Source organism: Leptonychotes weddellii, chromosome 2, assembly GCF_054177405.1.
Source record: "Leptonychotes weddellii isolate Sample4059 chromosome 2, ASM5417740v2, whole genome shotgun sequence".
NCBI lineage: Eukaryota > Metazoa > Chordata > Mammalia > Carnivora > Phocidae > Leptonychotes > Leptonychotes weddellii.
The window spans coordinates 116555630-116572797 of record NC_138370.1 but is presented as its reverse complement, the minus strand read 5'-3'; the positions used below and the strand labels follow the sequence as shown (position 1 = coordinate 116572797).

Below are 17168 nucleotides of genomic sequence, written 5' to 3'. Positions count from 1 at the left end.
GCACCGCACCACTGCCTCCCCTTGCTGCCTCAGCTCCCCTGGGCTCGCCTCCCCCTCCTGGGACTGCTGGCAGGGGCTGAGGAGGGCAGGCTGTCCGCCTCCTTGTCCTCCTTTCAACGAGAAAGGACCCACTTTTGTCTCCTACATTGGGGTTCACCGAAGACTCTCTTTGGACAAAGGCTGTGGCATCTACTGCAGATCCCGGGTAGCAGCTTCAGTGCCGGGTCAGCACCTGTGTCCTGTCTCTCGAACATTCATAATACCCCAGGGGCACTTCTCGAGGTTTCTTTGAAGCTAAAAATTTAAAGTATATTTTCCTGCCCTCTTCTGGCTTCTCTTCATCCACCGGGACTTCTGCTCCTTTCCTTACAGGATGGTTTATGTGTCTTGACCAGTCAGGATTCATTCCCTGTTCCCACCTCTAACTCAGGTTGCCCCTTTGAGAAGCTTTGTAGAACTTAGATCTGCACCCCCTAGATTGCCTAGTGTTGTTCCTGCATTTTGTGTTTGTGTGTTCTCCCCAAATCTAGACTGTATGCCTCTCAGTGTCGAATATTTCCGGGGCTTTTTTTCCCTCTGACACTAACATTGGGCACTAAAGTGAGCTTGATCAAGTAAAGGTTGTTACTCTTAAGTGCATGATTTATTTTCAGTTGGGGGTATATGCTTCCTTTAGGTCTCTCAAAATAGCATGAACTTGGCCTTTTCTGCTTTGTTATCAGGGGTCCGAATCCCAGCAAAGTGCTTCAGCAGTTGTTGGTGCTTCAACCGGAACAGCAGTTAAATATATATAAAACCCTGAAGACTCATCTGATTGAGAAAGGAATCCTACAGCCCACCTTAAAGGTATAGCTGGATCCAGAAAGGGAAGGACTGACCATAAGGAGCTCTACAGAAAAGCACTGACAGATGAAATTTTGTAATTGTACAGAAAACTGGTTGAAAATGAAATAGATTGACGTTTTACAGACACGAATGTCTCTTCTCGAAATTACTGTGAATATTTAACACTTACTTGATCCAAGTTATAAAATAAGTAACAAATTATCAGCAAAAGATCCTGTACTTTTTCTAAAGTGTATTTTCTGATGTTAACTTCCTTCCCCAGACGTGCTAGGTTTCATAATGTAAAAGACTTGTGTTTTAGAGTCAAACAGGAAAAAAGTAAATTGAGGATGTCTTAAGATTGCATCTGGCATTGTGCCCTTTGCACAAATATTTACTTTTGTACTTGGAGCTGCTCTTAATTTTAACAAAGTGTTTTATGTAAGGCACAATAGGAAGTTCGTTCTCCTGTACTTCCTCCTCTTAGTCTGAAGTCCTTTCTGAAGGGCTGAGTTGGATCCAAAAAAAAAAAAAAAATGCTTGTCCATTTTTCAAAGTAAGTAAGTAATCATTTGCCAGGGGAAAACATTCCACTTTTAGGTAGGTTCAAAAAGAGCAGACATTAAACTCCACTCCTGATAAAATTTGGAAAAACATGACAGTTGCAAGAAAAACAAAGGAGAATTCTGCTATGGAGAACACAATGTACGCATCCTCCTCAGATTATCTCCACGGAAGACAGTGATGCACGACCCAGGCCACCTCTTGGTGGAATTCTCTGCTTTTGCTTGTTTCCCAGTGAACTGGTTTCCATCAGTTCTGCAGCCTCAAGCACATAAGATCAATATAGAGGGTAGCGAGTAGGGGTGGTAGCTGACGCAGAGCGGGGGTGCGGGGGGTGCTCCTCTGAGCCAGAGCGGCCCATCCCCGGAGGAGGCTCCGCATGCCTGTGTCCCAGGGCCTTCCCTGCTGGAGCCCTGGGCGTCCGCGGGACACTCACCTGGCAAGAAGGAAGATCTGCCTGCAGACTCAAGCCCCGACCAGCTCCCTGCTAACAGCTAATCTTTGCTCCCTTCCTATTTCACATCATGTCATGAAATCTGAGGACATCAGCTGATGATTTTTTTCTTCTGAGAGTGAAAATCAAGCAGAAGTGATTCTCATCAAGAACCAAAAGCACATGAATGCCAAACCTTTCCTCTGTGGGACTGGACACTGTAACCAGATAAGAAGTTTATTCTCATGGTGAATGTAAATAAGCTACAGCTGCTGTGTGTTCCCCATGACCGTATTTATTGTAGTGCAGGGAGCCTCCGGAAAATTGCCTAGTGCTCCTTGGCTAACTGTTCAGAGAGGAGAAAAATAGATTTTAAAGAATGTTTTGCTAATGAAAAGAGTAAATATTTTTGTTTAAATCAGAAACAGATTTCACTTATTTTAGATTTCCGTTCTCCGACTATACCTGAAATAAAAGAGGACACATCTGCCTGGGATCCATGGATGGAAGTCTATAACTAGCAGCTTCATCATGTGCGCTACATGATTACAGTAGATCTACTTAAACTCGGTACCAAGAGTCTAATTTCTCAGTTTGGCCCGCATGCAGTCAATTCGTCCGCATGGGATGTGTACAGTCAGCATTATTTCAGACCATCCCGTGAAAACCTAGAATCGGCACTGAAAATGTTTTTATAGGAGGGAATGATTCCTTTTTAAAGTCAGGCTACCTACAGGTTTAATTTTCAGCATCTCTCATTTATATTTGCCTCATTAAAAGCTCCAAATGCTGATCAGAAAAGAATTTAGATTAGCAGAGGTTAAAAAATAAGAAGAAAAATTTGTCACAGGAGCTTACATTGAAAACTTGATTTGCACAATAAGAAAGAACTGCTTGGAGATACATTGTTCCCTCCGCATTTTTCTTTAAAGTGATTGGTGAGGCACGGCAGTGCAGAATTATAAGAGAGCATTACTGAATACATGTATTATAAAATCAGTCCTATTATAAACAAAACACAAAGCTAGAAATATTTGGGGTCACAGTAATAGCTTTCCTCAAATATACTTTTAGAGGTGGGTGTACATTATTCTATATGTAAAAAAGTAAATTCTTAATTTTAACAGAGCTCTAACGACCTTTTTAGTGTACTTTTATAGCATGTATATTAAAATAGAATATATTTTAGCAAAAGATTGCCATAAAACCCTGACTTTGATCATTTTTATATTCGCACTGTGAAGAGAGCTTAAATTCCAGTGTAGGAATGTGGTGGCAGGAAAATAAAAGACTGGGGACTTCCTTCACAGTAATAGCTAATTGTTCCAAATTTGCTATTTTTGGAGGTACTCTACTTGTACTAATTGCTTGACTTTTTAACCTGTGGGATGCAAATGTTTCCTCAGTGCTTCTCCCCTTATGGTGGTACATATGCATTTACTGTCTGTGAATAAAAAGACCAGACCTCTACCCCCCTCTCCCTTTTTGTTTCATTTGTATTCTCTCTTCCTTGGTACTTTTGGTTTGAAGACAGTATCACCTTGTTCAGTGAAAAAGAAAAAAATAGAAACAGTGGACATACATATACTGTATATGGATGGGAGATAGCTTATGATTTGTGTCAATAAGTTCTCTGAATCTTTTACTGAAACTGAGATAGGAAAATAAAATTGAAACAAATCACATTTTGACTCTGCTGTGCCACTTTCTCATTGGAGAAGAATCATTCGCTCGGTGTTTACAAAATGACCACAGCTGTGTAAACATTGCATCTCGTGTATATTCCATCACCAGAGTCTAAGAGTCTACAGTGACATCTTCAGGGCTGGGGTACATACTTCTGTGATGAGGGGACACATGTGCTTGTTGAAAGGTGATGTCCTCTTAATAGAAAGAGTACTGAATTTTTATGGTTTCCACAATTTATAACGACACATTTACTTTTGTGAATCTCTGATCCGGTCCCCACCGGAGCTTTACGGTATATGGCCACTGAATGGCATTGGTTTTGATCAGCCAGTGTCGCCCTTGTGTGGCTCCACTCCAGCCCAGCACCCCTGAGGCCCTCGAGCTTCTGAACGGAAGAACGGGTTTGGAGTCCTAAGACCCAACTGTGCACATTTCTACTTGTCTTCCTTGGACAGCCCTTCCCTGCCCACCCCGGTTTTCATTTTGCATGACCCTGAAATGGATGTCATCCTTCCTAGTTCTTAGGGTTAAGGATTAGGTAAAAAAAATTCATACGAATGTACCATGATTTGTGTCCAGCATAGAGGAGCTGATTTGTAATCCTTTGTTTCCTTTTCTTCCTATCTGCTCCTCTTCTGTTGCCCAGATCCAGTTCAAAGTGACAGCCTGGTAGAGCTGACCGAAAAGGTAACCACATTTGGCCACTTAGGATTTAGGTGATGTTAACATTAAGAGTTCCTTGAATGGTAGACAGCCTCTCCATTGGCTTCAGCAAACCTACGGCGTTTCCCAGACATCCAGCACGGGGCTTTGTCCTGGCACCAAGAACAAGAACTGTAGTTCTCCGCCTAGTCACAGAGATAGGGACAGAGACAGAGGTGAATGCCCTATGAGGTAGATGCCGATTGGGGCAGTGACAAATGTATAAAGCAGAAGGGGAAGTGGGAGACCAGCATTCTGGCCTCCACAGAGGATCTGTCACTCCTTAAGGAGGGGCTCTATTTGGGAATCTGTGTTGTGGCTGCAAATAAAAAGCAGGTCTAGACAAATGAACCCAAATCAGAAACCTGTCCTACCTTAATCCCATTGTCTTCCTTTTCCCGTGCCAACAGGGAGAACATTCTCAAATCATTAGATAACATCAAGAGTCATTTAGTAAGGGTTGATGAATGGAACGGTATTTGATAATGGCAAGTGAGTTTCTTAAAAGGAGCTGAGAAAATACAGCCTGGTTCTCTAATGTGTAAAAGGGACGTGGGTGGGTAGAGCAAAAGCCTTGTGGCCCAGGTAGAGAAAATCATTGAGGGACGGTCCACCCAAAGGTGTCCTCTCAGTGAGAGAATGAAATCTCCAACTGCAGTCAAACTTACAGCACAACGTATGGTTCCTGGGTGTGAGCTCTCAGAACCCCTTCTCCAGTGTGCGCCCAGCTTGAGTTTACTGGGTCCAGGTGGTATTCTGTTCAAGAATGTGTGATGTCAGGCTTGAGACAGGACCTAAAGGAGTGATAAGTTTGAGAACATTTTTGAGTATTTTTGAGTAATCTATTACGTATAGTTTTGATCAGTTTTAATCTCAAAAGTTTGTGAGGAAAAGGAACCCAAAGGCTTCAGCTAGTGTAGCTAAGGCAGATAACAACCGAATCATCAGCACTTCTATTTGTTTTTTCTTTTTCAACAGCTTTATTTATAACAGGTTCCAGTTTACACACCGTAACCCTGTGCAAGCATCACGACCTCCAGCTTGACACTATTTCCGTCACTCCACAAAGTTCCCTGGTGCCCATTTGCACTTAATCCCCGCTCCAACCCCCAGGCTTCAGCAACTGCCACTCTGCTTTCTGTCTCTAGAAATGTGCTTTTTCTGGACATCTCCTATAAAAGGAATCCTACAGTATATAGTGTTTTGCATCTGGCATAATATTTTTGCCTGTATCAGTACTTCATTCCTCTTTAGGAATACCATGTTGTACCGACCTACTCACCGGTTGATTGGCATTTGGGTTATTTCCAATTTGGGGTTCTTATGAAAAATGTTGCTGTGAATATTTGTGGACATGGCTTTGTGTGTTTGTGTCTCCATTTCTGTCAGTTTGTGTCACCATTTCTAAAGGTGGAATTGCAGGGTCATGTGATATTTATGTTTTAACTTCTAGAGAGATGGCCAAACTGTCCCAAGTGTCTGGGCAACCTTACAGTCCTGCCTGCAGTGTACGCAAGTCCCCGTTTCTCTACATCCTCACCAAAATCCAGCATGTCTGTTTTGGTTTTTTTAAGAGAGGGAGAGAAAGAGAGTGAGCGAGTGAGCATGCACACGTCGGGGAGGGGCAGAGGGAGAGAGCGAATCTTAAGCAGGCTCCACGCCCCTCGCAGAGCCTGATGTGGGGCTCAATGATGTGGGGCCCTGCACGGGTCTGGATTCCAGACCCTGAGATCATGACCTGAGCTGAAATCAAGATCAGAAGCTTAACCGACTGAACCACCCAGTTGCCCTGGCATATCCGTCTTTTTAATGATAGCCATTTTAGCTGGGATATAGAGGTATCTCAAGGTAGTTTTAGTTGCATTTCCCTATGGCTAACGGTGCTAAGCATCTTTTCATGTGCGTATTTGGCATTTGTATATCCTCCTTGATGAATTGTCCATTCATATCTTTGCCCATTTTTACATGGGATAGTTTTTCTTCGTATTGAGTTGTAAGAGATCGCTATATATCCTGGATGCAAAACCCTTATCAGATACACGACTTACAATTATTTTCTCCCAGGCTGTGTTTTTTTTTGTCTTTTTGGTTTCTTTCTTCTTTCTTTCTTTCTTTTCTTTCTTTCTTTCTCTTTCTTTCTTTCTTTCTTTCTTCTTTCTTTTTCTTTCTTTTCTTTCTTTCTTTCTTTGTCTTTCTTCTTTCTTTTGTTTTCTTTCTTTTTCTTCCCTTTTTCTTTCTTTTTTCTTCTTTCTTCTTTCTTTTTTTAATTCTTAAGACTTTTTTTTTAAAGCAGTTTAAAATTCACAGTAAAATTGAGGGGAAGGTATGGACATTTCCCATAAATCCTTTGCTCTGCACCCCCTTCCCCTCATCTGTCACCACATTCATAGCCTCCCTATTATTTACATCTCCAACCAGAGTCATACATGTGTTACAACTGATAAACTTGCACTGACCCATCATGATCACCCAAGTACATAGTTTACATTAGGGTTCATTTTTGGTGGTGTACATTATTTGGATTTGGAAAAAAGTATGATGCTATGTACCCATCACTGTGGTATTATAAAGAGTATTTTCACGGCCCTAAAAACTTCTTTGCTTCCCCTGTTCATTCCTCCCCATACCCATAACCCCCAATCTTTTCGGGAATCATAGTTTTGCCTTTCCCAGAATGTCCTACAGCTGGAATAAAGTTGGAATCCCACAGGATGTAGCTTTTTCAGATGGGCTTCTTTCACTCAGTAGTATGCATTTAAGCTTCCTCCATGGCTTTTCATGGCTTGATAGTTCATTTCTTCTTAGTGCCAAATGATACTACATTGTCTGGATGTACCACAGTTTAACCATTCACCAACTGAAGGATATCTTGCTTGCTTCCAAGTTTTGGCAGTTATGAATAAAACTGCTGTAAACATCAGTGTGCTATAAATATCAGGTTTGGGGTGGACATCATTTTTCATCTCCCTTGGATAAATATCAGGAATTGTAGTTTCTGGATCATATGGTAGAAGTATGTTCAACTTTGTAAGAAACTGCTAGGCTGTCTTGCAACATGACTATACCATTTTGCATTCTTAACCAGCAGTGAATGAGAATTCCTATTCAACATCCACGCCAGCATTTGGTTTTGTTGATTGATGTTCTGGAGTTTAGGCATTCTAGTAGGTATGTATAGTGTTTTAACTTACATTTCCCTGATGATGTGTGTTGTGGAGCATCCTTTTTTTTTTAAGACAAGAAGTTTATTTAAACAACAAGACAACAAGACTTGAAGGGGAAATGATCTAGGATTCATTTAGAGTAATTTATCCCTATTTAAGGACAGATTGCCCTACATGCAACAGCTACAGACAAGTTATAACATTGTCCCTGGTTTTATAGGGATCAATGAAAAACATTAAAATTCTCCAATTGAACAGGGTATGTAAGGATTTTTATGTTGTTCTTTTTTTGTTAAAGAGTGAGAGCAAAGTAACTTACTGGAATATAAAGACAAGAGCTGAATGAGCATGCCTCGAATGGAGAGAAGGGGTATTTTCACAGAACCAGTATTTTCCCCATCCCATCTCCATTTGACGTTGATCAAAACATACCATTGGCCATTTTGTTACAAAAATGCAATATGCTTGTGCACATACAGTTACTTTATAATAAAGGAATGGGGAAGGAAAAAATAAAAGAATAGAGAAAACTCTGTTGTAGTGGCCAGGATGTGGTGGGGCCAAATTGCAGTTTTCTACCTGAGAATGTCATCTTGGTCTGGAGGAGCAGAGTTCTGCAGGAAAAAAGTAGCAGGTTCCCTTCTCAGTGGACACCTCCTGTCTGCTGCTGGAACACATCAACCGTATCTTCATCCTCCTTCTCCGACTGTGCGGTGTGTCTGTTTCATTGACTGGCTCAGGGAATCAGAATCTGAGTTGCCTCATTGACAAACCCTTTCCAAGTAGCAGCAACCCAACTTGCTTCAGACGTCAGCAGGTTTCTGATTCTGTATGAGAAATGAGCATACTGCTGTTTTCAGCCGCTGAAATCAATCTGGAATATGAAAAATCCCTGGGCTCTTTGTTGGCCATGGTGAGTACCAGAGTCTCCCCAGCTGCCGCTTCACAGAGAGGTACCGGGTCCGCACCCAGCGAGCACATGAGCGGCCGCCGGAGCATCTCCTCACAGGCTGTCATCCGTCTCTCTTCCCTGGTGAGACGCCAGGGAAGGTTTTTGGCCCATTTTTTAATGGGCTTGTTTACTTTTTTTTTTTTTTTAAGATTTTTATTTATTTGAGAGAGAGAGAGAGAACATGAGCAGAGGGAGAGGGAGAAGCCGACTCCCCGCTGAGCAGGGAGCCCCCTGTGGGGCTTGATCCTAGGACCGCAAGATCATGACCTGAGCCGAACGCAGTCGCTTGACTGACTGAGCCACCCAGGCACCCGGGTTGTTTTCTTACTGTTAAGAGTTCTTGTATATTTTGGATGACAGTGCTTTATCACGTGTCTTTTGCAAATATTTTCTACCAGTCTGTGGCATGTCTTCTCATTCTCTTGACATTATCTTTTGCAGGACAGAAATTTTATTTTATTTTTTAAAGATTTATTTACTTATTTAGAGGTATGTGTGCAGGGGACGGGAAGGGGAGAGGGGCAGAGGGAGAGAGAAACTTCAGCAGGCTCCCTGGTGAGCCCGACTTGGGGCTTGATCTCACGATCCTGAGATCACAACCTGAGACCTAAGCTGAAACCAAGAGTCAGTCACTCAACTGACTGTGCCACCCAGGCACCCCCCCCCCAGAAATTTTAATTTTAGTTAAGTCCAGCTTATCAATTCCTTCTTTCATGAATTGTGCCTTTTGATGTAGTAACTATGATGTAACAACAACTTAGATGTAATCATTGCCATACCCAAGGTTATCTAGGTTTTCTATGTTATATTCTAGTCCTATAGTTTTGCACTTTGCATTTAGGTTTATGAGCCATTTTGAGGTAATTTTTGTAAAAGGTGTAACATTTGTCTCTACATTCTTTTTTTTTTTTGCACGTGGATGTCCAGTTATTCCACCACCCTTTGTTATCTTTGCTCCATTGTATGGCCTTTGCTCCTTTGTCAAAATCAGTTGTGACTATAAATGTGTTTCTACTTCTGAGCTCTGTGTCCCGTTCCATTGATCTGTAGGTTTATTTTTTTGCCACTACCACACTGTCTTGATTATTGTAGCTATAAGTCTTACTTACAGCTTACTATATGTAAGCTTATGACTTATAACTTATTATATGTAAGTCTTCAAGTTGGGTAGTGTCAGTCTTCCAACTTTGTTCTCCTATAATATTGTTAACTGTTCTGGTTCTTTTGCCTCTTTATATAAATTTTAGAATCAGTTTATTGATATCCACAAAACAATTTTCTGGGATTTTAACTGGGATTGCATTGAGTGTATAGATCAATTTGGGAAGAACTGATATTTTGACAATATTGAGTCTTTCTATCCATGAACATGGAATATCTCTCCACTTATTTAGTTCTTTGATTTTGTTCATCAGAATTTTGTAGTTTTCCTCATAGAGATCTTGTACATACTTTGTTAGAGTTATACCTAAGTATTTCATTTTGGAGGATGCTCATGTAAATATAGCATTGCAGTTTTAATTTCAAGTTCTACTTGTTCATTGATGGTATATAGGAAAATTATTGGCTTGTGTATATTATCCTTATATCCTGCAACCTTTTTATACTTGCTTATTAGTTTCGGGTTTTTTTCTTCAATTTCTTTTGACTTTCTACATATGAGCATGTCATCTGCCAACAAAGACAGTTTTATGCCTTTTCAGACTGTATATTTTTATTTCTTTTTCTTGTTGCATAAGCTGGAATTTCCAGTATGATTTGAAAAGGAGTGGTGAGTGGGGACATCCTTGCCTTGTAACTGATCTTAGTGGTAAAGCTCTGAGTTTCTCACCATTGGGCATGATGTTAATTGTAGGGTATTTATAGATAGTCTTTATCAAATTGAGGATGTTCCCCTCTATTCCTAGTTTATTGGGAGTTATACCACGAATGTGCGTTGGATTTTGTAAAGTTCTATTTTTGCATCTATTGATATTTATGAATTTCATTTTTAGCCTACTGATGTGATGGCTTACATTAATTTTCAGGTAATTAGCCAGTCTCATGTTGCATACTTGGGATAAGTCCCACTTGGTTATGGTGTATAATTCTTTTTATACATTGTTGGGTTTGATTTGCTAATTTTTTTTTTTTTAGAATTTCTGCATCTAATATTCATGACAGATAATGGCCTATAGTTTTCTTGTAATGTCTTTGTCTGGTTTTGGTATTAGGGTAATCCTGGCCTCCTAGAATGAGTTAGAAAGTATCTGCATCTAATCTCCAAAAAAGATTGTAGAGAACAGATAGAATTTGTTTCTTAAATGTTTGTTAGAATTCACCAGTGAACCCATCTAAGCCTGGTGCTTTCTGTTTTGGAAGGATATTAATTATTAACTCAATTTCTTTAGTAGATATAGGCCTATTCAGACAATTTGGCAATTTGCTTTTGCAAGTTGTGTCTTTCATGGAATTGGTCCATTTCATCTAGGTTATCAAATTTGTGGACATAGAGTTGTTAATAGTGTTCCTTTATTATTATTTTAATTTCCATAGGATTTGTAGTGATGTCTTCTCTTTTCTAATATTAGTAATCTGTATCCTCCCTCCTTCTTTCTCTCTTTTTGTAAATAGCCTGGCTGAGGCTTACTGATTTTATTGATCTTTCCAAAGAACCAGCTTTTGGTTTCACTGATTTCTGTATTGATTTTGTTTTTCAATTACACTGACTTCTGCTCTACATTTTCTTCTCTTTTCTCCTTTTGCTTATTTTGGATTTAATTTGCTCTTCTTTTTCTATTTTCTTAAGCTGGAAATGGTAATTGATATTTGATATTTTTCCCAATATATGCATTCAATGGTATACAATTCTGTCTAAGAACTGGTTTCACTGCATCTCACAAATTTTGATAAGTTGTGTTTTCATTTTCATTTAGCTCAAAATATCTTTAAATTTCTCTTGAGATTTCTTTTTGGCTAGTGTGATCTCCATGTATTTTGGGATTTTCCTGCTAATGATTTCTAGTTTAATTCCTTAGTGGCCTGAGAGCAGACATTGTATGATTTCTAGCCTTTTAAAATTATTAAGATGTACTTTATGATCCAAAACGTGGTCTGTCTTGGTGAATGTTCCATGCAAGCTTGAGAAGCATGTGTATTCTGCTGTGGTTGGGTGAAATAGTGAATAGATGTCAGTTATATCCAGGTGATTGATGGGGTTGAGTTCAACTATATCCTAGCTGATTTTCTGCTTGCTAGATCTGTTCATTTCTGATAGTGTCATGTTGAAGTCTTCAACTCTGATAGAATTTCTAGGAGAAACAGATGAATGCACTACCAGTTTTTGCCTCACATAGTTTGACACTCAGTTGTTAGGTGCATGGCTTGATTTTTATTTTCTTAATGGTGTCTTTTGAAGTTTGATGCCTTTTAATTTTGAATATATTCTGTTGATCACTTTTGCCTGTTGAGGATACTGTGGGCAGTGTCAAGTTCAGCCAGGAGTATGTAGATCACCGAGACCTTCTCCAGGTCTCCATTGTGCATGGGCATAGCCTCATCCAAGAATATGCTTGACTCAACCACACAATTCCAGGCTTATGGGGCCATTAGCTCACCCCACTCACTCTGCTGAGATGGCCATTTCCACTGACAGCTTTACTGGGTTCAGGTTTCATCCACTGTTTCAAATCTAGTGAGTCCTCTTGGACTGCTGGGGTCCTCATAGTTCTGTCATGCTCTGACCAAACCTCCATGTCAACTAAGCTGGCAGGGGAACGGGAGTAGCCCGGGGGAAGAACTGCAAAGACTTGCACTGTGCAGCACTTGTTAAAGCATAGATGCCTCTCAGATTGTTGTAGATCTTTCTCTGATTTCCAGAGCAGTGAAATAATCAATTTTGTTCAGCTTTATAGACCCTTTTTGGGGAGAAGCTATACCAGTTTCTCCCTCAGCCGTAGCTAGAAATCTGACATTGGCAATTCTATTTTAAAGCAAGAAGAGAAGAGAGGTCTTGATTCAAATATGGCATCCTCAGCTGAGAAATAGTGACCAAGTGTACACACTAATATTAAAAAAAAAATAATAAATAAATAAATAAATAAAACCAGTGCCTAAAGAACTTCTTATAAATTCTAAATGACAGCTTTCAGATATACCCTCCTGTTCTCAAAAGAATTTCCGGGTTACTTGGGGAGACATTGTTGAAGGTGCTGTGAATGTGGTCTCTACAGGAGGGCCCCTCACCTGGCTGGATCTAGGGAGGGAAGGATGAGGAGAAGTGGCAGGAAAAACCCAAAGAGGAACAGAGACTCTGGTGCATTCAGAGGCTGCTGGTGCAGGCTGTCACCTACTTTCTTACCAGATACCTACTTGAAGGTATATTGGAAAGTGGCTTGTCTTGGAAAGAGACATTCTAATGAGGGCCTGTACGTGACAAGGAGGAGGAGTGCCGGTTGGTTGGTGCTGTTCCCTGAGAGTAAAAACCGACTGGATACACTGCTGGAGGGAATGTAAAATGGAACAGTGGTTTTGGAAAACAGTTTGGCAGTTCCTCAAAATGTTAAATGTAGAGTTATCATATGATCCTGCAATTCTACCCAAGAGAAGTCAAGTGCCCGTTCACACAAAAACCTGTACATAAATGTTTACAGCAGTGTTATTCACAAATAGTGAAAAAGTGGAAGCAACATCAAGTGGTAAATGAGTGAAGTGTAATATATGCATGCAGTGGGCTAAGACTCAGCAATAAGAAGGAACAAAGTTCTGATCCATGCTACGATATGGATGAATCTCAAACACATGTTAATGGAAATAAGACAGTTACTAAAGACCACATATTGCTTGCCTCCATTATACAAAATGTCAGAACAGGCAAATCTGTAGACAGGAAGTAATTTGTGGTTGCTAGGGGTTGGGGACAGGGAGGATGGGAAGTGACTGCTCATGGTATGAGGTTTCTTTTGGGGTAATATGCTCTAAAATCACATTGTGGTGATAATTGCACAACTCTGTAAACGTACTAAAACCTACTGAGTCGTACACTGTAAATTGGTGAATTTTATAGTATGCTGGTTATAGCTCAATAAAATGGTTTAAAAATCTGATTTAGGAATCTGTAATGATGGGATCTGCAGGGGAGGCTATTCTGGGCCTTGGGAGGATCAGGGAAGGGCTGCCAGATGGTTCCATGATGGGACCTCCACAACGGGTCCCACTTCTGTGAATTGTCTGATAGGCAGCCGAGGGGCGGGGCCTGCACTGGAATATTTAAACCTCCCCAGTAGGTGGGACTAGAAGGAGGGCCGGCTTTCTTCTCTGGTGTTGCTGCAAAGACCCTAAGGCTTCTACCCTGGGCTGGCAGGCAGCCGGCTCTCCCCATAGGGAGAGGGTGCCTTGCTCAAAGGTGCCCTCAAGAGCTGAGGAAATTTGAATGTTTAAGATCAAACCCTAGTGAGAGTTTGAAACACAAATACCTGGCATGTGGTCTATGAAAGCTCAAATTCAACACATGAAAGAGGATTTAAGCCTTTCCCCAAAGCAGATTACACTAAGGTGGAAGATCCACAACATTATGCTAGGTGCAATAAGCCAGTCACAGAAGGGCAGAGACTGTAGGATTCCCCTTAGGGGAGGTCTCTCCAGAATTCGGACGCCTAGGAGTGGAGAGCCTCAGGGTGCTTGCCAGGGGCGGGGTGAGGGGGAACGGAGAGATGCTGTTCGACAGGCATAAAGCTTCAGTTATGCAGGACGGTCAAGTCTAGGGGTCTGCTGTGCAACACCGGTCTGACGCTAACAAGATGGGATTGTACGCTTCAGCATTTGTCAAGAGGGTGGATGTCAGGTTAAATAGTCTTCCTACAGGAATACAAACAAAAGCTAAAAATTAGTTATAGATTTCTGGGGCGCCTGGGTGGCTCAGTCGTTAAGCGTCTGCCTTCCGCTGGGGTCATGATCCCAGGGTCCTGGGATCGAGCCCCGCATCGGGCTCCCTGCTCAGCGGGGAGCCTACTTCTCCCTCTCCAGCTCCCCCTGCTTGTATTCCCTCCCTCGCTCTCTCTGTCAAATAAATACAATCCTTAAAAAAAAAAAAAAAAGATTGCTAAATGTCGGTCGGTAGGCTGCCTCTAATTCTTTCACTCAGCAAATTCACCGAGCAGCTACTCTCCCTGCCAGCCACCGCTGTGGCCAGAACAGAGGCCAATCTCCGCCTCCGTGTAGCCTGCGCTCCCCCGAGGGGACGCCGTAGGGCAGACTGCGGGAGATGCCCCAAGGAAGAGCAAAGAGAGAAAGGCGATAATGGAAAAGTTAGGGGCCGGCCAACTGAGATACCGCAGGTTGGTCAGAAAAGACACCCTTGGAAGGTGACGCTTGAAGACTTGAAGCGGGTGAGGGAGGAAGAGGGGTACAGCGGGGTTAGGATCCTCACGGGCAGCGGGGATGGGGGTGGGTGGGGGGGAGGGCACGCAGGCAGGGCCCAGCGCGTGAGGGGGCTCCTGCCCGGATTCGAGCAGCGGGGATGCGCAGGCCCCCTGCTGCTCCTCGGTTGGGAATCACAGAGGCCTGCGAAGGCGGCAGCAGCCAGGCCTCAAGCTAGCGGTGGGAATGGTGTTAGGGAGAATTCACGCACGCTGCCTCTCAGCAAGTTTAAGCCCGGGCGGGAGCGCCCACATTCCAGAGGGACCGCAGGAAAATCGTGGGGTAATGCCTCCCTAGAACCCGGCGGGCGGGCAAGCGGGAGAATACTTGCCGAAGGCCAAAACCCAGCCCAGAGGGAAACCAATCCAGACAATGTTCTGGTAAGGCTTTGTATTATATATAACTTAGAAGAACATGAATTCAATTCATATCAAAGACGAGATGACAAAATAACAGAGTGATACGTCTGAAGACTGCGGAGCTAAGAAAACAAATGCCAAGAGGGTGTCATTCTTACTGCCTTAGAAACAGTGAGAAGTAGAACAGACTTGCTGAAAATTGAGTTACAGATACCTACATGAAGGCAAGCCTTTTGTTCATGGCTAGAAAGTTCTTGAAGAGGGCAGTCATGTCATTTTTCTATCATCCGGAAGGCCCAGTGGCAGAGGTACCAGCAGGAACAAAAACTACCTTTGGAGAAGGCAAAACACATCCACGTGGGTGGACCCAAATTTGAGCCAGACACATACTTGAAAGCATTGCTTTGATAGATCTGTTTCTTCCTTTTGGCAGAATCAGCCTGCAGAGCCCGGCTGTGATGATCCTTAACTTTACAAAGACTCCTTAGGTTGACTTTTGCTCTAGGGTTTGTTTCTAATGAGGTTGCAAAAGAGTGGCTCCCTTTTGTGAATAGCAATAGCACTTGGGGGGCGCCTGGGTGGCTCAGTCTGTTAAGCGTCTGCCTTTGGCTCAGGTCATGATCTTAGGGTCCCGGGATCGAGTCCTGCATTGGGCTCCCTGCTCAGCGGGGAGTCTGTTTCTCCCTCTCGCTCTGCTCCTTCTCCCCCCACCCCCCGCTCATTCTCTCCCTCAAATAAATAAAATCTTTAAAAAAAAAAAAGAAATAGCACTTAGGGTATAGCTTTGGTTTGAAATTTGAAGTAGTGCTTGAGGGCAAGTTAATAAATAAGTCCTTTGTCTTTAAATAACTGCCAGCTTGCCCCTTTCCTTAGTAGAGCAGGAAGTGTGACAGCTGAAGGCCAAGGCTGAAGTTCTAGTGTTTTATCTTCTCAATAAAGTAAGGCATGATTTTGCACAGATGATACTGAAAAAAAAATCCTAAGGACATTTTCACTGCAGTCACCATAAACAAACAAACGAAAAAGGAAAATGCAAACTGGGAACTGTTAGTAAAGGGTGTGGGCCTGGACGTCAGAGGTGAGGGGTGGAGCAGAGAAGGAAACCCAGCCCCAGCAAACCCCTCTCTGAATCCCTTTCCTTTTGCGTTAAATGAGGGTCTGGGCAGGTGATTTCTCAGGCCTCTTCCCACACCTAACATTCTGGGTGCTGTGCATCTAACTGAAGGTTAACCACCTGCCAGTGGCTTTATTTAGGCTTTTAGAAATGTTTTAGGGCATTCCTTTTATGTTCCTATTTCCACACTGACACAATATATTGAGAACATACATGTCTCAGGCACATGTCCCATATCTACGTCACCTGATTTAATTCTTATAACAATTCTCTGGGGGCAGGTATCATAATACAAAACTTACAGGTGAGGTGAGGAAACTCAAATGCAGAAAGAGAGCCCAATTTCACAGTAAGTAGTAGGGTGGGAACTGAACCCCCAGACCGACTCTCTGCCACCATGCTCCTCACCAGTGTATTACACTTGGTAGAACTGTATCTAGCAGGAAAATTTTTTTTTTTTTTTTTGACAGAGAGAGAGAGAGAGTGCAAGCACAAGCAGGGAGAACAGCAGACAGAGAGGGAGAAGCAGGCTCCCCGCTGAGCACGGAGCCTGACTTGGGACTCCATCCCAGGACCCCGGGATCATGACCTGAGCTGAAGGCAGACACTTAACCAACTGAGCAACCCAGGAGCCCCTGAAAACATTACTTTTTTTTACTGGATCAAAATGTGAAAGTCTTGACTAAAGAACTGACTAACAAAAAGACTAATTAGAGTTCTTTCCAACTTTCCTCTTGTGATTGAGTTCTAGTTGGAAAGAACTCAAATACATGGAGGCTAAAGAGCATCCTACTAAAGAATGAATGGGTCAACCAGGAAATTAAAGAAGAATTAAAAAAATTCATGGAAACAAATGAAAATGAAAACACAACTATTCAAAATCTTTGGGATGCAGCAAAGGCAGTCCTAAGAGGAAATTATATAGCAATACAAGCCTTTCTCAAGAAACAAGAAAGGTCTCAAATACACA

General features: G+C 42.2%; 1 protein-coding gene across 1 annotated transcript in view; it reads left to right on the top strand.

Moving 5' to 3' along the window:
• Positions 1-3507, top strand: part of CDS1 (CDP-diacylglycerol synthase 1) — a 55682-nt gene extending 52175 nt beyond the window's left edge. The window contains exon 13 of the mRNA XM_081813139.1: positions 723-3507. Coding sequence (XP_081669265.1) covers positions 723-852 — 130 coding nt within the window. The 3' untranslated portion in view covers positions 853-3507. The remainder of the gene's footprint in view (positions 1-722) is intronic.
• Positions 3508-17168: the final 13661 nt, after the last annotated feature.